The sequence below is a fragment of the Cygnus atratus genome, chromosome 2 (genome assembly GCF_013377495.2).
Source record: "Cygnus atratus isolate AKBS03 ecotype Queensland, Australia chromosome 2, CAtr_DNAZoo_HiC_assembly, whole genome shotgun sequence".
NCBI lineage: Eukaryota > Metazoa > Chordata > Aves > Anseriformes > Anatidae > Cygnus > Cygnus atratus.
This window is the reverse complement of record NC_066363.1, coordinates 101,220,063-101,241,942: the sequence shown is the minus strand read 5'-3', so window position 1 is coordinate 101,241,942 and position 21,880 is coordinate 101,220,063. Positions and strand designations below refer to the sequence as shown.

Sequence of the window (21,880 nt, the reverse complement as noted above, 5' to 3'; positions counted from 1 at the left end):
GTAGACCTTCATTTCTGTTGAATAAATAACATAAGAGGCCAGAATAATTCCTCAAAATCATTTTCTGTGAATTGATACTTTCATAAAACTTTAAAAAATCCCTTCATAGATGGGTAACTGTTGTACTGATGAATTGAAGAGAGAAGAACCAAAGGACTGAAGACGGGTCTGCCAAAGGATCACCTAAACAAATAGATCAATGTCCCAGGTGTCTGTAGACGAGGAAATATTTGGACAAACCAGGAAAAGACAAAAGATATAGTACAAAGATGGAATTTTGACAACATCTCCTTCAATTCTTTTGTAAATTAAAACTATCCAATTATTAATTCCAAAGTGGCAGAGACTGGAATTGGAAATGTCTCCTTTCTCTGAAAACACCAAAGTTTTATCATTAAAAGAACAAGAAAGAGGGAAGGGGGAAGGAGGAAGGGGGAAGGGGGAAGGGGGAAGAGAGGGGAAGGGAAGGGAAGGGAAGGGAAGGGAAGGGAAGGGAAGGGAAGGGAAGGGAAGGGAAGGGAAGGGAAGGGAAGGGAAGGGAAGGGAAGGGAAGGGAAGGGAAGGGAAGGGAAGGGAAGGGAAGGGAAGGGAAGGGAAGGGAAGGGAAATGGGAAAAAAGGGGGAAAAGGAAAGAAGGAAAGGAAAGAAGGAAATGGAAATGGAAACGGAAACGGAAACGGAAACGGAAACGGGAAAGGGAAAGGGAAAGGGAAAGGGAAAGGGAAAGGGAAAGGAAAAGGAAAAGGAAAAGGAAAAGGAAAAGGAAAAGGAAAAGGAAAAGGAAAAGGAAAAGGAAAAGGAAAAGGAAAAGGAAAAGGAAAAGGAAAAGGAAAAGGAAAAGGAAAAAAGAAAAGAAAGATTTCAGAATTCCTGCTGCCTCTTTCCTACAGTTAGGCACAAGACTGGCAATATTTTATTTTATTTTATTTTATTTTATTTTATTTTATTTATTTTAATTTTGGTCAGCTTGCCAGCTGAGCATTGTGGTATTTAATATGGCCTTCGGAGATCACAGTCAAACATGTAACTCTTTACACACCTGACCAATGGATTAGTAGTGCACACCACTCCCTCAACTTTCTTTTATCTACAAGTAAAATTACAAAAATCATCAGCCTAAATACTTTCTCTTCTGGGCAGTAAACATATGAAGTAACATCATTTTGGTACTCAGCAATCCCTGTATGTCTTCAACTCTAATGTTTCTTCCATTAGTAGTGACTTCACTGCCTATTCCTCACATTATACATGGTACTTAAAATCAGTCTTCAGCCATATATGTCTAAGAGCTATATATAAGGAACTGCGGATTGCCCTTAAACTGTTCATTAAGGTGAAATATTGTGTTTAATGACCATTCCTACACAATCTTTACACCTTTTTAAAAATTGTAGATGGAGTTATCTCTGAAAGTATGGGTTACATTTGTTTATCTTAGGAGTGGCGTGACTCATAAAAATATAGGAATATTAAGAGAAAAAAGCTCTTGAATTCTGTTCTGAAAACCATTGGATGTATGCTTACACTACAGGATAAAAGAAGCACTAGATTCACACAGCTGGCAAATATCTTCCTGTGGGATAACTAGACTATTTTTAGCCAATATATTCATGTGTAGTAGTGGCTGAATGTACTCTCAAGTTCTGTGCAATTATGTTACAGAATTTCAGCATTGCATTTATTTGTAAAAATATCCTGTACCTATATAACATGGGAAGTTGTTATGCCCTAACTAGTATTGCTTTTCTGTCTGTATCTGTGAGTAACTACCAACAAAGAAAGCAAAGACAACATTGTGCAGCCATTTTCCTAATATGTTTGCCAGATTTCTGTATACCAGAGAATATAAAATTCCTTAAAAAAACACCTCATTTTCCAGGACCTTAACTATTTAATAGTGTACATTCATCCAACAAAACATTTATGTCCAGTGCATGTATGAGACAAACACTTAGATTTCTCAACACTCTCTTAAATTCCCTGGTGCAGAATACAAAAACTTTAAAGATGAACAGCAATGCCCTAATTTTACCAACTGGAAGACAGAGAAGAAAAATTATACCTCTAGTGTCAGCAGCAAGCTAAAATACTGGCTGTATGGAAGTGAAATTGAAGTTTACTGTTGATTAAGCCAAAACAAAATCTCATCCAAGGAATTTAAGATATTTATTACTGATGAATAAGTAAGTAAAATGTAGATAAAGTCTGAGTAATAACACTTCACTATAACCACTACATTAAAAAAAAAAAAATAAATCTCCAAGCTCTGTTTTTAATAACATATTTAATTTGCAGTATAGTTGTAATATTTCATCTTCTCTGGTGATACTCTTCATTCTCTTTTGATCAGTGAATGTAAAGATCTTGTTTATGCACATCCGTCGGGAGCTGAACAGGATTGATTGTTCCTGTTCTTAGAAACCTTGATCCTTTAAATGGAAAAGGATTAATTTCTATTCAATGTTATTTTCTTTCTCTGTAGCAGGATTAAATAGACATACTTGAGAAAGGGGAGGTCAGCTTTGTATTTTAAAGTGCTTAACCCAAGAGAGAAATCTTATATACCAAATACTGTATCCTGCATTATCATTTAAAAAAAAAAATGTAACTGATAACAGATCCACTTTTTGTTTCATTTACAGTGTGCTAAAATCCGTAAGTGGATTACCAAATTGAAGTGCTAGACTGAAGGGTAATATCCCACAGGAAACTCACTGCCTTGTTTCTTGAATCCTTTCAGATTAATGCTAGCCTATACATTCAGAAAAAAACAGCTGAGGTCAGTACTGCTTTGACAAGAAAAAAAAAAAAAAGAAAAAAAAGAGCTTTCAGACTTCTACTGCATTTAACTTTTAGGATTCGGTAGTAAATCAATCCAGCACAAAGAAAGGCTCAGCGCTGCCAGAACTCAGGTTGAACAGAGCCTCATAAGGGATCTAGTTTGCCTATTCCTTTTAGTAAATAACAATCTGGATCTCCAGATCTTGGCTTTTTAAAGCAACTAAAAAGTATATGTATCTAATACCCAGAGTTGCACTAATATTGTGCACTAAATGAACTGCCACAGGCACAGAAACTTGGAGATATTACTTCAGTAATGTTATTCCTTTATGTAACAAAAAGTCACCAGAGTGAAGCAAACTTTCAGAGATGTTACCAAAGGAAACACAGTTAAGGAGCTCTGACCTGGATCGCAAGCCTGTACTGAGGGACCCTGCTTAAAACTTTCACAAGATGGACATTTCCTCTATATGTGAATGATTGAATTATATGGGTATGCTAAGTGGGCTATAACAGGGAAAATCATTTCAGTTACCTTATGTAACTATGTAATTCAGAAGAGGTAGAATTTTTTTTTTTTTTTTGAAGTGAGGCCAATAATTTGTGTGTGGCTTAGTTTCTGCTTTGATACATGGCCATTTTTACAGATAGAAAGCTATCATATATAGGAAGACAGATCTGGATTCCCATTCCATCACCAAAATTATTGGCTAAAATCAAGTTTCAGAAGTCCTCAATGTTGAAGGCAGGAACAATCTAGCTTCAAAATTTTTAAAATTAGATTTCTACTACAAGAGTCAAGTCCACCACTTCATTATAACAATGAAATAATACAAGTGCAGGGAAAATAAAGTTGAAAGAAAGACACAGAGGGATCAGGCAAGGAGAATTCTTATTTTTAATCTTCTCGTCTTTCAAATGGTAGGAACTAAATTTCTCTTTCAACTCATTCTTTCCCAGCTGTGAAACACAATAAAATATTGAATGAAGTCTATTTTTATTCTGGAGGATGGGAAAGAGATACAGACTCTTTCTACTTTCACTGTACCAAATCAATAAACCAATAACCAAAATCAGTTGCTTTCTGAAGAGTGTTCTATCATTTGTGTGTAATGATTTTCTAAGGACTTAATGATTACAGTTCAGCTCCTATCATCAGGGAATCTTTGTACCTTACATCAGAGTTGTAAAGTGACTAATACTGAACAGGCATGCATGGAAAAATACTTGAAAAGGGGTTCTTTCTCCCGTTACTCATAGAATTAGAAAGGAAATCAAATAGGATGAGTGGTCAGGTAATTAGAGAGCCTTTGGAAAGTACATGGGCAGCTGCACAGAAAGTACATGGGCATAAGCGGATCTTTTCTTTCCTTCTTCCCTTTTCCACCTTTGAACACTCTCCTTTTGAAGAAAAGGTCATTTTTCTTCATTTAATCTTCCCTACTTCCCTTTCTTTTGTTGCCACACCATTCCTAAATGTTTATTATTATTATTATTATTATTATTATTATATTTTTTATTTTTTCCCTGAAAAAACAACCAGAGAGCAGCTACTAGAAAAAAACAACCCTAGTTTTGAGACAAGGGGTACCCTCACTGTGGAACATGATAAAAATGCATTACCCTCCATGAGCCATAATAAGGTGTAATTTCATCCTCTGAAGAGATCCTATAGCTGACTGAAATGCCAAGAGAACCCTGTTACAATGGAAATATTACTGTTGCAATGACCATTAGTACCTGAAGTCTGGCATGTAACACATGGCTGCTGTAACATCTGTCTGGCTCCTCAAGTTCCACTCCCTACTTCCTACTTCTCCTAAAATGACCTTTTGTCAAAGTAATTTAATTCTTTTCTGACATGTCATTTTCCCCTAAGTTACTCCATTTCTATGTGAAGAATAATTGAAAAGAAAAATACAACACCAGATATGCCCTAAATTGGCATAGATTTCTGTTTTGCATATAACAGAAATTAAAATAAGGAGAGAGAGAGAGAGATTCTTACCTGGCTGAATAATTTCTATTACCTTTTCCCAAGTTCCATCTGGGTAAGATGCAATGGAGCAAAAATAAAGACCAACATCTTCCAAAGTGCTCTTGATGAAAGATAAGGACTTGTCTTCCCTGGAAGCATTTTCAAAATATATTCTTCCTTTGTATTTGTCTTCAATATGTATGCCATAGTTTGCATGCAAGACAGCTATATTTTCTTTATAAGTTACATTATGTTTCATCCAGGATGTCTGGATTATCACAGCTTTTTTTGGATATATGCATTCCAGTTTCATCTTCTCAGAAAGTTTTACAGTTGAATCCACAAACCTTCTTTCTGCATGGGCTAAAACATGCACAGAAGTTCAGTTTCACTATTAACATTGTGGAAAATTGATATTATAATAAAACTCAGAAATTACTTTGACAATGCCAAAAGCAAAACTCTGAAAAAAAAATGCTCACTAAAAATAAAGTCTAACCCCAGAAAGTATAATTTTGTGAAAATTATTGAACGGTTAACATTTGCCCAAACCACACAATAACACATTTGTTAATTATGATCGTATCTGTCATGATGTTGAAAGAAAAAGAAAAAATGAAAAATGAAAAATGAAAAAGGAAAAGGAAAAGGAAAAGGAAAAGGAAAAGGAAAAGGAAAAGGAAAAGGAAAAGGAAAAGGAAAAGGAAAAGGAAAAGAAAAAGAGGAAAAGGGAAAGGGAAAGGGAAAGGGAAAGGGAAAGGGAAAGGGAAAGGGAAAGGGAAAGGGAAAGGGAAAGGGAAAGGGAAAGGGAAAGGGAAAGGGAAAGGGAAAGGGAAAGGGAAAGGGAAAGGGAAAGGGAAAGGGAAAGGGAAAGGGAAAGGAAAGGGAAAAGGAAAGGGAAAAGGAAAGGGAAAAGGGAAAAAGAAAAAGAAAAAGAGAAAGAGAGAAAAAGAAAAAGAAAAAGAAAAAGAAAAAGAAAAAGAAAAAGAAAAAGAAAAAGAAAAAGAAAAAGAAAAAGAAAAAGAAAAAGAAAAAGAAAAAGAAAAAGAAAAAGAAAAAGAAAAAGAAAAAGAAAAAGAAAAAGGAAAAAGTATAAAACTATAAAAGATAAGAATAGGAGAAGGATCTTACTTCCACAGAGCTGAAGAACAACAATAAGGAAAGCTGTGTGGTCCATCTCAAAGAATACTGGAATCAATGACTTCGGCACACATGGTTTTATGCAGTCTCTGCACACCACATTCTCACAGGAAGTTTTTACTTCTGAAACATGAAAAACATCATGAGCTTTTTGCTTTCACATTCTAACACCAACTTTGAGATGTTGATGCAATTGCATCAGAGACTGAATTCATATCAAAATCCACCTCAAATAAAATTTCCCATTACTATTGAATCTCCAGAAATACGCATGAATACTGTAATAAATGATGAAGCAGGGATCTTTAGGCTTGAAAAGAACAAGCAAAACACTTCTGTGTTATTTACTAAAAATCAACATAATTTCTCCATGTTCTGACACTGCAGTTCAACATCTACCTATTATTTGAGGAGCAAGAACTCTGGGAGAAGATAAGACAGTTCCTATAAATTAGAGTTTATAATTCTGTGATTAGTTACAAAAAGTAATGTCTTAAGATCTGAAAATTTACTTGTGACAACACGTCATAAGTTAGTATTTGGGAATCATGATTATGCAGCTTGAAAACCTTTGTTAAAGGTGTAAGAATCCTCAGTATTTGTGACTCATATTGGAAAGTATCAAAACAAGCTACACTCTTACATTTTTACAGATTTTTCTCCAGACAATTGTAAGCATTTTTGCACCTCAGCAGGCCGCACTTTTGCAGAGCTGCTTAAAATTGGAACAATATAATGATTGATTTGAAGTTTGAATCAACAGGCTAAAATTCTCAAATGAATAAACAAATGTAGTTTGAACTAAAGCTGACAATAAAAATAAATATTTTAGGTAATAGCCTGCATGAGATTGAGTAGAAATTAGCATTAGATCTGTTTAAGACTCCTACCACAATGCAACAACCTGTCTGTAAACCAAAACGTGTACGTTTATCTGTATGTATGAAAATAGACGTTTTAGAATAATACAACATTTTGTGTTTTGCATTGTGCCAGTTCCTTGCTAGATCTGTAATTATCCATTGTTGTGGTTGTATTTTTTCTACTCTACCTTGTCAATAAGCAGAATATATTGATTTAACAATGAAGTGATAGAAAAAATGTACTCTATGACAATTTTTAATTCAAAAACATGTACTACCTGAATTAAAGCTTATATTTACTCTTAGGAAACAATAAAAGGTAATATATTTATATTACTATGTTAATAATAATGTGCCTTTGTTAAGCAATTAAAAAAATTATAAAGATTACTTTCCACAATTTCCTAAGCTCATGTAATTTTTGTGTTCTCATTATCTAGAAAAAGTTTCACATACTCCTAGATTGTCAGTAGTCCATCTGATCCTGAGTCTGAAATATAAATAGAAAAAAAAAAAAAGTTGAAGACTGAGTCTTATTGTATTTGTATTACAAATTTATCTCTTCAAACTGATAAAAAATATTAATGGACATTTAGATTGTCTCAGGAAATAGATGCATTGCTGGAAACAACAACAGGAAATTGGAAGCTTCAGAAACCAAACTGCATATTTTGCAGAGGAGAAGAAAGGATTCTGTGAGCTGAAGAGGTCTGGTTCCTGGATGCTGTGGGGCACTGTGGCCTTTAAACCAGCTACACAGGATGTGTTTCTTATATTTAAATCTTTAATAACATCAGTGGCTAGCTGTTCTCAAATTGTAGTTGCAAATGAAGGGGCAAAAAGACAAAGTATCTCTCTACCTTGAAATATTATTTTTTTGTCATACTACAACATATGCATATACAAGTTTACAGATGAGTGATGTTTCGCAAAATCTGCAGTGGAAAGAAAAATATAACCATGTTAATTTTTTTTTTAATTATTATTACAAATGAAACTTCTTACACATCTGTTTTCTTTAATTAAAGGTAAGATAAAGTACTCAGAATATCTCCAAAATAAAGACAAATTCTCTTAAATTAAAATTATTCTTAATTTATCTGTACATATATAAATTACTACTTTATTGCTCTGGATTTCATACTCATTTCTCTGCACATGGAATTAAAAGAAAAACAGAAGTTAAGAAATTAACATCGAACTTCACATGATGATTAAGTATCAATGATATAAAATGTTGTCTAAAGACATTTATTTGTTGTACAATAGACACAGTCACTACAAAAGTCAGTCAGAGATTCTTGGTCAGTTAGTTGGTCCTAAAAACAGGGTCCTTTGTCACACCCGTTAAGAGCAGTAGCCTGTAAACACAGCATCATTGGGTCTCCCCCTACAGACTGAATTTTAAGTCCCCTCTAAACACCTGGGCAACATGCCTGCATTCACAAATTAGAAAACTGTAGGCACTGTGTGTACCACTTACCCTCTGGTATAATTTGGGAGCAAGCAAACAATTTGTGTCATTTTTTCACATAAGATATAACCTATAAAAAGAGAAATAAACACTGCCTCCACCCTGCCCTCCTGGGCTGTGGACAAAACAGAGCAGGTTGCGTAAGGGAAGGTTGATCTTCAGCCTTCCCTCCTACCTACCTTACTTCTAACCTGTGATTCTCCCTATTCTCCCCAGCACCAAAAGGCTGGGAAATCTACATTTCTCTGATCATCTGTGGAGATTTGAGAAGAGACTCACAGGAGCAGCAGCAGCACATCTCATGGTCACCCCATCACCTGAGTGGTTCCTTGGGCTCTTCCCCACTGGTTCTCTGCCATTCCCCATAGCCTCGCTCTTCTTTCCCAATAATCCCACTTTCTCTCTGTCCTGTGAATCCCAAAGCAAAGGAAGCAGAAATTCGCAGAGGCAATCAAGCCATTTTTCACTAATTGTTGGCTAAATGCCAATTACTGTTTGACAGCAAAAACAGCATAGTGGAATTTTCCAGCTGAATGTGTAACTAGGGTGTGGTTTAAAAGAAAAACTAGAAAGAGAAGAGAAAGAAACAATTGTGCAGTAAACATAGTGCAGATCTATGGCTTGGATTTTAATCTTGACTTGAACACACATCTTCTGTGACCCTGGGTGAGTCATTTCATTTCCTGGTGCATTAATTTCCCCAAATCCAATACATAGATAATATACAATGAAGGCCGCTGTTTCAAAGCATGTCACAACAATTTCTGTAATGAGGTTCTCTAATGGAAATTGCTATAAAAGTGTAAAGAATAAGACATACATATAGAGCCAGCACAATGTTAATACCCATTTTAATGATTCATTAGTATTTAAGATGTAACAGATAGGCCTGCAGCAGTAGTGCAGAAAGAGAGGCAAATATACTACTGCTATCTTCAGAATAAGGGCCTTGACTGTGGCAGTGAATTGAAGCAGGAGATAAACAAAAAGGAGATCAGTCCAGGTACCATTTATTTACCTATAAACATGACCAATGGGAAAATGGACAGGACACATGGTCTGTTTAGTTTCAGTGAATCTGCAGTGAAAATAATTAAGAAAATAGGCTGGGAAGAGTGAGTACTTTGCATATTTTGGGCTTGGTCTTATCATCTCTTAAGATTAGCTCTTCCCTCTAGGCACCAGGTTAACCAACCCAGAATGGTAGTTCAGCAACAAATGATATAATTCCCTCTTTCTCCAAAGATAAGGGTTCACTTCTTTACTACCATCAAGGAAATTAGATTTTCTTTCCATTTTTTTAAACAGGAGGGCTGAGTGGTACAGTTGGCAAACAATTCAATTTGCTTTTTCCTATTCTGCATCTAATCTAATTGAACTAATAAAGACCCCCAAACTGGATTAATCTACAAGCATGCCTGAAGCAGTAACATAATGGATAAGATTCTTTAGTATGTACTCATTCACCTCAGAGCAGAAGTTAACACCCAGTATTTCTCCAAAGAAACAGAAAACAAAATAAAAAAAAAATAAAAAAAAATAAAGTTGTGAATTAAATACAATCACATTTTAGGGATAGATATCCAAATGTGATCCAGACAGGGGAAAAAAAAAAAATATATATATATATATATTGAATATAAAGGCCTTCTGCAATGTAGAAAGGTAAAGAAAATATAATTTATAAATTATACTCAAGTTCTTGATAATTTTTTTTTTAAACACACTGGTCACCAGGAGGCTATGCAATATAAGTTATAATTCTATGATGAAATGTTTCAGCCCGAAAAACTGCAAGAGGGAGGTCTTTAGATAAAGATTATGTTCTTACATTTCTGGAACTGGAAAATTATTTGCATTTTTGGAACCAGACCACTAACTGGATATTTATTCTAACATAACACTGAGCACCTAAACAGGTCAGGAAGCTGAAGACTGTTGGTGATAAAACCACAGCTGCAGTATGAAGGCTAGATATCACTAAATGTTGAGATCCAGGAAGTGTAGTTTCACATTTATTTTCGGGGAGATTAATCACAAGTAATCTATGGCATCTGAACATAGAAAAGCTATGCAGAATGACAGAATAAGCTCATGGTAAGATATACTAATAGTAATAGTATAAAGGTCTGGTTAAGGAAGTGGGAGAAATATCACTGAAGAACAAATTTTGAACTAGACACTGTAAAGCAATACAGCTGCTGACTCTTAAGTGAGAGGTGTGTTAGTAAGAGGTAAGAAGCTTTGTGGCATTTCTTAAGTTCACTGTGTAAGTAGTGTTCCTTTGATGTGTTTGTGGCTAGGCTGTCCGCCTGTGACGACTTAACAAACTTCAGAGAAGTTTGCGTGTCTGTTTGTGTGAGGGGAAAATTCTTAAAACAGACACTCAAAGCACTCTTCTGTCCATTTTAATAAAAGTGAAAAATATGACAAAAAAGTGACTTTAAAACAATTATTAAGACAGTTAGAAAAAATGATCTACTTAAAAAATAGAGAGAAAACCTCAACAAATAATCCCAAGAAAATAACCACATAATTCATTTTAGTATTTAATATTTTCTTTATATTTTAATTATATAACTGCTTAATGATAGAGGTTATCACCAAGCCATTTTCATCCACCTAAACATTTTCTTTTATGTGGTAGAATCTGTAAATATTTGTCATTGGTTCAATAAAGAAGTTGAAAATGTCAACAAAAATATTTTTTAAATTCCTCTTTTTGTTTTAAAATAGGAAGATACTATTGGATTTCTATCCACTTTTTTTTTTTTTTTTTTGATAATTGGTCTATGCTACGACCTTGCATTTTTATCTTGTATTAACATGGAAGACAGTATTTGAAAGGCATGAAAGAAACTAACTCACAAAGGAAAGTATTAACTTACATTTGAGGCTCTATGAATTTAATGTACTAACACTTAACTATGTGTGTGGGCTTTTTTAATTCTTGTCTTCTTGTTGAAGTCTCTTAGTTTATTAATTTCCAGAAAATGATATTATTTACAGAAACCTGAAAGTTTCATTTTAATGAAAGAAAAATGGAAGCAGAAGGATTTCAAGGTCCTCAAGCAAATCCATTATTGGGAAGGGACCTTTCCCTTTCAGAACACAGCCATTCTCTCTTATGCACCTGTTATCTTTCCTGAACTATTCTTTTCCTGATTCAACTCTACTTTTTATGTCAATCATGCTGCTAAAAAAACCAAACAAACAAACAAAAAAACTTTACTTTAAAATTGTTAAAAGCCAGTTCAAGGAAATGAATATTGCTGCTTTTCCCTTTTGCTGGCAAAGGTTTACTGAACTGTTTCCTAAACAATATCCTCAAATATAGCCACGATGTGAAACCTTCCTGCAGAGGCAGTTCAGTTAAGGTTGAGGTTACCCTGAATTATATGGTGTTGTCAGCTCAGCCATGTCTCCACTCCAAGGAACATCTGGAACTGATAGAAGGCAAAGAAGCTTACAGCTTTAAAAACGGCCTTCAAAATCCAGGGAGAAAGCTAAAGAGAGAAAAGACTGCATCTTTTTTTATACAGCATCTTTAACCTTTTTTTGTTGATGCATTCAGGACCTGATACAGCCTACCTTTCTAGAAAAATAAATAAATAAATAACTCTCAAGTATCTTCTTTTCTTAAGCCCTTTTTGTGCCCATTTTTGAGAAAAAAATTGATAAAGAGCAAAGTGGCAGATTATTTTTTTATATTGCTCATCTCTTTCCAACAAGATCAAATCAATCTCCCAATACTATCTAAAAGCTTCTTCCCCTACACAAACAAAACCAAAGGATCCCCCTCCCCACCAAACCCCAATATTCTCAAGTTAGCAGTGGTGATGTGTAAAAACAGAAAAACAGATAACTTTGTTAGCTATTTCTAGTTTGAAGACTTTTGCATATTGTTTTTTCTGATTAAAAATAAAAAGGAGGTGGTAGGGTGTCACTGGGCAACAGAGATGGAAGTTGCTTTTGGCCCATGGCTGAGAAAGGACAGGTACAGCCAGGCATTGAGGTGGGGCAGGAAGCCATGTGCCTGCAGCATGGGCCCAGGCTGGAGGAGTCAGGAGCAGATGAGAGGACACTGTGAAGCAGGAGGCAGACAAGACCCGATGCCACCAAGGCAGTGGCCTTGTGAAGCCCTTCACCCAAGTGGCATGGAGAGCCTTTGCAGCAGAACTGAAGGAGAGACCAGCTCCCAGGAGGACACTGAGTTTGGGGGAAAAATTATTTTCAGACTCTTTTATTTAATCTGTCACACCCAGCAGGTTTGAGATCTTAGAGTTACCTTGTTCTGGTTCATTACCTGTGTTCTGATGAAAAGAAACCAAGGGCACCTAAGTTGTACCTTGGTACAGTGGTTTCATGGAAGGCAGTGGTAGTGCCTAACACAAGGTCTTGCTAACTTAGTGATCCCTTAATGGTCACAGAGAAGGTTGTATTCAGATTTCCAGATAGCTAACTTGGCACAAATCCATGGTAGCTTTTCTTTTCCTCTTTTTGTTCTTTGACTGGTTTTAAATGCTGCAGGAGATACCAACCCAAGTATTCAGAGTGCCGCTTGAAAGCAGCATACTTCAGAACAAACAAGCAACCTCTTCCCCTACAAGTATACTGCTAAATGTATTCAGAATAGAAAACTAAAAATATTTGCTAGGATACTTTTGAACAAACAAGGGTCTATATTTCCCCACTCTATAGGGGACAATTATCTTGGGGAGAAAGAATAATAAATAAATAAATAAATAAATGGAAGACCAACAACTACTTCCTAACAAAATTTTAAATATGCAATGAAATGGAAGAAACAACAAACAAAAACAACAACAAAAAAAAGATAAATCTGAAGACAAATTAAAATTTCTGTTCTATTGTAATTAATTACACTGTTGGTTTTGGATTTTGTTTTTACGTCTACACCCTCATATACTGATATGTTGCAATTCTTCAAGCAAAAATCCCATCCTTACTAAAATCAAGAATAGATGTTCAGATGTTTCTTGATAACTATGCTGTTTTACAGTTCATTTGCTCAGGGAAGGCCCAACACAACAGTAAAGCGTTTTCAAGAAAGGTCTCACAGTAAACTGTAAATTAGTGGAACTAAAGAATATCTGCTGCAATCATTTGTTTTAGTAGAAATAGCATAATTGTACCATAACCTCCTGCCTGATTCACTACAACATATTACATCTGTTTTATGCTAATGGAGGTGCAAAGAAATCAATGATATTTATACAGACATAAAGCAGTGGTGAGTCATATTCTCAATCTCTTCAGTTTGATAAGGAATATAATAGGTTGTCTTTATTTTCCAAAATTTCGCTTGCAAGTGTGATCGTTGATTTCTAAGATCCTGAAAGTTTAATTACATCAATATGGTTTCAGAGCAACCATTACAGAATCATCACAAATTATTTAATGAGGATTTATTTTTTGAATTTAATTATGGTGACTGCATAGGTTTTTTATTTCATTAATTTACTCATAACAAAGGGCACTGGACCTTTTTTTAATTATGTATGTGAACTGTAACATAAAATGTCTGTAAAATAGCATACCTGCTCAAAGATGGCTTATCAAACATCATAACATAATTATGATATATATATTGATACATTGGCATATAGATATTGCTATTAATTAAAAATATTATGCTTTTGTTTGTACAGTTTGGTTCAATTCCCCTTAGTTGAAATTTTGTGTGAAACCTCTGCCAGTTTGAAACCTAACCCATTTTGAACCATCCGAAGTTAAAAGTTACAGATATTTATTTTGTCTTTCTATTTTAATTGAAATTTTATTTCTCTTTTGTAACTGTGAAAGAGATTTTTAAAAAATGTAAAGATCTGTGTTTATGATGTGCAAATGCTCAAAGGCTTAGCAGAATAATCTGATGCATTAGACAGGAAGGAATACAAATACATAATCTGAGGCAAACCTTGCTAGGATAATTTTAAAGAGTTTGTTGACTGAATTTAGGTTGATCAGAAATGATCAGAGAGCTTGTTTTTGCAGGCAGTTTATTCTTATAGTTTTAACTGAAGAGTGGTCTTCATGCACACACTGGACTGTCCTACATACAGCTGTAGTTTTCAGGTTATTCAGGCTAGTACCATGGATCAAGATCAAAATCAAGGACAGAAATGGATTCATCAACTTCCTTGCAGTACTGTTTGTATTCATTATGAGTATATATGTATTTTGCAATGAGAAACCTGGCTATATAGCATTAGTATTTTTTGTTGATAATTTTTCAAAATGTAAAATAAAGGATACAGTATATTGTTATAGCTGACTTTTGTCTCAAAATTCCTGGCTTGACTGAGAGCAGTGTGTGCTGTTTTTTATTGTTGTTTCTGTTGTAGATGACGGTAAATGGTATTTCCTGCATGTTATGTTTTAGTCTCAATGGGCTTTTTTTTGTTGTTTTTTAAGAGCCAAATCAATGGCATTTTCTATTAAAACCTGAGATGAATATATGTGTGCACCCCTTCCATTTGAGCAGAAAATCTATTACTTCAAAAAACACATATATAATAATATACAGAATGCGGCAGCTCAATTAATTCATCCAATTGTGAATAAAATCTTCTGAGAACAAAGATACAGATTTCATGTCATTCTGATATTAGACATTCTTTGTATAAGACAGGTAGTATCTAAAGCATCTTAAACAGTACTCATTTTGCTTTTCTTGAAAGATTTTGACAATGTTAATTACTTCTACAAAGAGAAATTTCTGATGCTCTTAATTCATTTTTTTCCCTATATGACCTTCTACTGCATCTGAAAAAGGCTGTCATTTGTTTTACTGATACATCCAATGGAGTTGGTGGGAGGTGAGGGGTGGTGGTAAAGAAAAAAAAAAAAACGTACGCAAAACAAAACAAAACAAAACTTTTAGTTATCAATCTTGGGTACCAAGGAAGACATTTCCAATGACTCCCACAAAACATTGATATTACTTCTGTGAGGGGACTTCTGAGAGAGACTATGCAGAGATTAACTCCTTTTGAATGTAGCAGCAATAAAATGCACTGACTGCAAGACAGAACAGAAGCTTGACTCTTTGCATTTTATCCAGGAAAAAGGACACTGCAAACATGAGTGGAGTTCCCTAGTGTCCTGTGTTGCTGCTAGCCTGATGTTATGGATCGGTGAGCTGCTTGTAGTCTGTTGGGGACAGAAGCTTGTGGTGGGTTTGTGCCTCATTTCACTCTCTGCTGGTCAGCAGCAGATTATCAGTAATTCTCAAATAGACTGTGCTAGTTTCTGTGAAATCAGATGAAAAGATTCTAACTAAAGCTAAGAAACGACAACTATAGGAGTTTGGGAGAATGGCAGAATGAGGACATTTTAAGCAGAAGAAATATAGAACTGCCGAAGTAGATCATTTTATATTCTCTTTATTTTCCTTGGAAAAGATGAAGGCTTTGCTGTTCATGAAACTTGTACCTTTTTGCCACTATGGTTAGAGTAATACCATTGCTCTTGGACAGACACAGTTATACCATTACAAAATTTTGTTTATTCATCAATTGTTTGTTTCATTCACAGATGAGAAGGGAAATATAACACAAGAAACTCATGTTTATGTAATATGCTTGTAAGAGAGGCACCAATAATATTGTTACACTGGTATAAAAAACAACAACAGCAAAACTTACTGTACCTATGATGGTATAAAAGGATCCAACATTTAAGTGGTTGGCACAAAAATCTGCTAACTGATGTTAAGAGCACTGACTGCAATTCAGAACGGAAGGTTCAACAAATGTTTCTAGAACTGAAGAAATGGAAGGCACTTTAAGGAGGACATTGATATGCACTGCAAAATAAGAAGAAAATAAAGCTCAAACAAATGAAATCCTTACAAAGTACGGTGGCGCAGGTAGTTAGTGTTTTCACAGGTGTTTATAGTTGTGGTCCTTTGAACTTACTTCATCAGGCTATTTTACCTTTTACGGTCTCTCTCTCTCTATGCATAGACTGTTAGATTTCAGACCCTTGGTTTAGCACTTGTCACCTACCACTGTTTCCAGCTAGGCATTTTACCTCTAACTGAAAATAAATTATTCCAGCACGCTGGGGAGAAAACACAGAGTATTTTAAAAAGTCATATGAAAAAGTGTGTAGGCTGTTAAAGAACTTTCTTCTGACACATCATTGTGAATACACTCCCAGCGCAGGATAAGATTTATTACCATTAATAGATGTTTCAGTTCAGTGGGAGAATAAAACATTCTGCCCTGAAGAGCTACGTTCTGGATGATTACATTTTGACCTCAATTCCTGCTACACCCCATAGTGAATTTGTCTATAGAATAATATTTCCTCTGCTTGGATCTAGTTCAACATCATGTGAAGTTAAATCTTTCTTTTAATTTTTACATTCTTTGGCTTCTTAAAGTCAGTTATTATTACATGCATGATGATTTTTCATCCATGTTAGATGTTAATTGTTTTGCCATGAAAAGTTTTTTAAAGCATATAGAATACTTTCATTAAGAAATTCAGCTTTAAAAAATAATATTCAAATACATTTTTCTGACTCTGGCCTCAGTCCCTTTGTCACTTAAAATAGCAGCTTCATTTAATTTCTTTCCCTCTGTTGGTGTAATGATAAACCCAATAAATGGAAACAAAGCAGAAGCAGATTACTATCAACAAACACCCAAAGTGAGCAGAAGTCATTTTCCTCTAACAAATGTAAAAATAGAAAGGCATTCAGAAGCCACCATTAGCGTTATGCTAGACACCAGCACTGCCTTCCAAGCTGTTCTCTGGCTGCTTACTGTGGATACCCCACCACCGGGCGCAAATAGGGAGAACCCCACGCTGCAGAGGCAGCTGCAGGCAGCATGGTGCCCCGAACCCCAGAGTCCTCCCCACTGGTGGCTCCACGCCTACTCACATAATAGCAGGCCCATCCATAGAGATTTTTCATACACAGTTTGTTATGCTCAGTAACTTCTCACAACAGAAGGGTTCTTACTCAAGTGTAGCTTTTATATTAGGTCAGTAACTGGTAGGCAGGGGAATCTGATGTTCCTTTTTTTTGAAACTAATTTTTAATGCTGGAAATATTACATTTTGCAAGTGCAAAGCAACCACCCCAAAGGGTTTAAGAAAATGTTTTCCAGAAATAATTTCTGGATTAATGAGCAGCAGATGTCTTAAATTACACAAATGGATTCAAAATTACACCAAAAGTTTCAGAAAAGTTGTGAATTCCAATGACACTGCTTCTACCTGCAGAAGTTTTACATTAGCTCTTGAAAAGCATTTATGAAAAGCTTTCAAACCGCAGAGAATCCAATCTTCAAGGCACTGAAGCATGTGCATAGTCTCAGGATTCAGGAAATTCCAGGTTGGGGAAGGCTCTGAAATTCAGATAAAGTGGATTTACTTGGATGTAACTTAAAGTTTTTATTTGGGCACTATTATTCAACTCTGGAAGACACCTTTCCGGAAAAATCTCCCAATGGGCAAGAAACCTGGGTGAAGGAGAATGAGTCATAACCTAGTTGCCATGGCAATGGTAAATGGCTCCCTGTGCAAATCGTCAATTACGAGAGCACTAGAATCACAGAATGAAGACTGATAGGAAAAAATTTTCTCCTTCTTGATTTTATAAAATTCACTTCTGAAGTGGAAGCACTTTGAGCTTTTCTAAACTACCCTACATTTGGATTTATGTGATGAGTACTGCTATTCTGATATTAACATAGTCGTTGCTGCCTCAGTCAAGAACACATTTTTCCCAATCCATCTAAATTTTGAGCACTGTGTTTTCGTTTGTGAGAAGAGCTTTTGAGGAGTTTTTGTTTGTTTGTTTGCTTGTTTGGAATTCTTCGGTATTGTTCAGGTTTTGGCTCATCATTTGGTTCAACGATTGGCATCAAGACACTCTAGCTGGTCTCTGAAGTAGGTAGCGACCTGTGATGCAGACCTCACATGGGAAATTAAACCGAGGAGATACGACCTTCATGTTAAAAGTTTAACATCATCTAATGATGGTTTGGATGAAGTTTAGACCTCAACTAAATTGGCTGGCAAGTTTTTCATAACACGCATTTATCATTCATGGATCAGAAACAAGGACGGAGGTTATCTTTCAGTTCCCTGTACCTGTAAAACACCAAGTCCCAGACAGCGAGGACATCTTCTCTCTCTCCATGAAGCTTTGCATTTCTATCTAATGTTATGGAGGGAGTGAGAACTGAGAATACTTGGCTTTAAGAGACATGCCTTGCTGCTGATGATCTCATGTATTTCAATATCAGGTGAGGCTTCTGAAAATATTCATTAATTATGAAACATTTCTAGAGCTGCCTTTTTATATAAACAACACCTGTGAAAGACTGCAAGGTATGCAAGTTACTCATTTTAATGAACACATCTTGTATTATCTACATGAAGCACGGAGAATTGCCAAACTGCATTCTGATGGCTTCAAACATCTCAAACATTCAACTTGCTAGCTGTGTTATTTGTTGCAAGCTACTTTTTGTTGTTTTTAGAAACACTTCTCATACAGAACAAGAAAGAAAAGGAAACATACAGTTTTACCTGCCAGTAAGAAGCAGAAATTAGCTCTTCCAGAAAGTACACATGGATATGTATTGCTTGAAAGGTCAGATCTACTTTTCATTAGCCGTAAGAACAAGCTGTAAATTAGCCAAGCTTGCCTAGCTGATTGAGACATTTCTCACACACAGAGAAAAGACTTTTTTTTCCACAAAGTTTACTTTGAGCCTTTTCTATTTTAGAAAATATTTTTTGTTTCTATGTCCTTTTGTGCCGCTTTTGGCAAATTTTATGTCAAAGACAATGCTAAATTTCTATTTTTAAACAGTAAGTGCTATAAATTATTTTATAGGAAGCAATCATATAATATGCATGATTCTTGGGCTCTTGACCTCAGGCTTAACAAAACAGATTCTCAGCTTTGATACAAATGGTCAGAAATCCCATTATTAAGTGATTCTTCTGAAAGCAGATGTGACCTGGCCAGCATTAATTGTGAAAGGGTATACAGCAGATTTGCTTGGTCCTCTTTCTTCGTTTCCAAAAATATTGTGCAACTGAACCAGCATTCCACTACAATGATTCACAAATGAATGAGAAAAATAATTAGCTTCTGTATACCCAGACAAAGAATATCTAAGGCACACCTAAAACAGTTTTTCCTTCATTTTCAGAAAGAAGCAAATTGGAACTTGGTTACATTTTTTCCTTATTGCTACTAAAGTTAGAAAGTGCATTCAGCCAGAACTTTCCTGCTCTAATCAAAAAAGGATCAGTAGTCTTTGACCACTGTGTCCTTTTAAGAAATGTGGGTGAGTGCAGTCTGTTCTCTCACCACTTAGGTGAGACACCCCATCCTCATGGATTTTGAAGACAGCTCTCAGCCAGGCAAGCTTTGGGCTAATTCTCTTCTAGCATAGTTTTACTGTGAAATAGCTGCTGAGTTCTGAAGATATTGTTTATTTCAATTCTGAAAGATTATTTTTTGTGTCTTCCCACTGTATGCCTTAAAATCTCACATCTCAGTAAACAAAACACTACACTTATGATTAAAGATTATTTCAAATCAGCTATATCCAATTCTACATTTGGAAATGTTTGCTTGCTACAAAATACTTATTGAACAACTGTTCCAATATAGACAAAGAATGGTTGCAGATTAAAGCACTGTATGCAATGATACAAGGTTATGTTTGGGTAAAATACTTAGCTCATTGCACTCTGTGAATAGGCACAATTTAGGGTGAATAAAGGATTTTTGCTTGTGATAATTATCTGTCACGGCTATTTACTGTGATAAGTTCTTGCACCGCATTTGAAAGGGAAGGGAGCAAGTTTAGCAAAGTTTTCAGTCTTTTGCAGGTAAAAGCATGTTCTGCAAGTTGTAGGGCACATCTCTGACAGGTTTAAAAATACCAGAAGTGGCTTTGTATGCATCACCCATGCTTTGTAAAACCACAGATCAACAGACACCTGTCAGCTTTCTGAAAATCATCAGTTTCATTTGGCAGCAAGAATTACTGTTAACCACTGATATTTTGATGAAATCATGTGAATGCTGGCCTTAAGAAGGAGGAAAAATGAATTTTGCTTAGAAAAAATAAAGAGCAACACAAAATTGTATATTTTTCAACAGAACAATAAGCAATATTAAAACATGGTTCTATGGTTGAGTTTAAAAATTCAACATTATATTTCAGACTAGCTTGATAATAATGGCTGACAATTTAAATGGCATAATTTTGCATACTAAGAATTAGAAATGCCAAATTAAATTTAAGATTCATGTATTGGATAGAATCACTGACTAGAAGAATGTATATTTTTAGGCTCTTGATAATGCATTGTTATATCTAAAAGGTAGATAAAGGTACATCAAAGGTGTGTCAAAAACAACAAAAGACAGAATAAAAGCAGAAAAATACTAACGCCAAAGTTACTCAAAATTCAATAGCATTCTCTGAAAAAAAAGATAAAAATCTGACCATAAAATGTAATATGAAACAATAAAATTTCTTTTACTAGCCTCTTGAAATTTCTTTATAGAATAGATTATTCTTACTTTCAGCTGAAGCGGAAATGTAAAAATTTCATGGAACAAAACAGAACCTGTTTCCAAACTCCAACTGCCTTACAACTTGTCCATTTTGAATAAAATTACAGAATCATATGCACAAATCATACGCAGCATTGATCTCTTAAAATTACATTCCTGCTCTACAACAATCTGTGCACATATGCCAAATATCTAAGGACCAGAATCTCAAAAATGTAAGCTTTCATATACCTGTGTGTAAATAATGAAGAAGCTCAAATGATAACAAAACACTCAAATTGATTATTCAAAATTGATTCATGAGTTTACAAAGAATTAATACATTTGTGAACCTGAGCCCATTCGTTTGATGTAAACCCAGTGCAGACTGTCACTCCCCACTTGGAATGGAAGAGAGTGGTATTGTAAGAATCTCCTCTTCCAGTGAAAATGGGACCAGTTTTCACACTTTTTTTTTTTTTTTTTTTTTTTCCTTAGAAAGGTCATGGTAGCTGAGTTAGGGCTGGAAGGTACAACACAGAATACCAAACTGACTTGTAAAGTCACTATTGTTAATCTTCAGCATCTAAAACACCAAGGATAAAAATAAATAAGACGTGCCTAAGAGCAGCTAGCACTGAGATCAGAGAGCACAGAATGACCCTCATCCACGGGGCCAAACCCTTCCACGTTACCAAAGGGGAGACTAAGCAGCTATCGGGAATATTGTCAAATATTCATTAGACTGGGGACAATACCAGTTTGCACACCCCAGAACTCTGCCAGACTTGTTTAAAACTATTCAACATTCCAGGCAATCATCTTTCCTGTGCTGAGCACTGGTTCCTGTTACTATTTAAGCTGCATTAATACTGATGAGTTAAGTATCTTCAATTAATTTATTGCAAAGTTACCGAATGAGGTCAGGTAATTTAAAAAAAAAAAAAAAAAAAAGAGATGATAAATGTAGAATGCACATCTTCTATAGTGTGGCCCAGGAGCAAAAAGATGAGCTAAAAAGGATTAAGGTATTGTGAAATTATACTTACCACAACTCTTTCCTTCTAAAGCAAGGG

At 35.1% G+C, this 21,880-nt stretch overlaps 1 protein-coding gene across 1 annotated transcript in view; it reads right to left on the bottom strand.

Annotated features, from left to right (window-relative positions):
* Positions 1-21,880, bottom strand: part of CD226 (CD226 molecule) — a 50,267-nt gene extending 28,387 nt beyond the window's left edge. The window contains exons 1-3 of the mRNA XM_035550604.2: positions 21,854-21,880; positions 5,891-6,022; positions 4,790-5,122 (exon numbers count right to left, since the gene is read on the bottom strand). Coding sequence (XP_035406497.2) covers positions 4,790-5,122; positions 5,891-5,936 — 379 coding nt within the window. The 5' untranslated portion in view covers positions 5,937-6,022; positions 21,854-21,880. The remainder of the gene's footprint in view (positions 1-4,789; positions 5,123-5,890; positions 6,023-21,853) is intronic.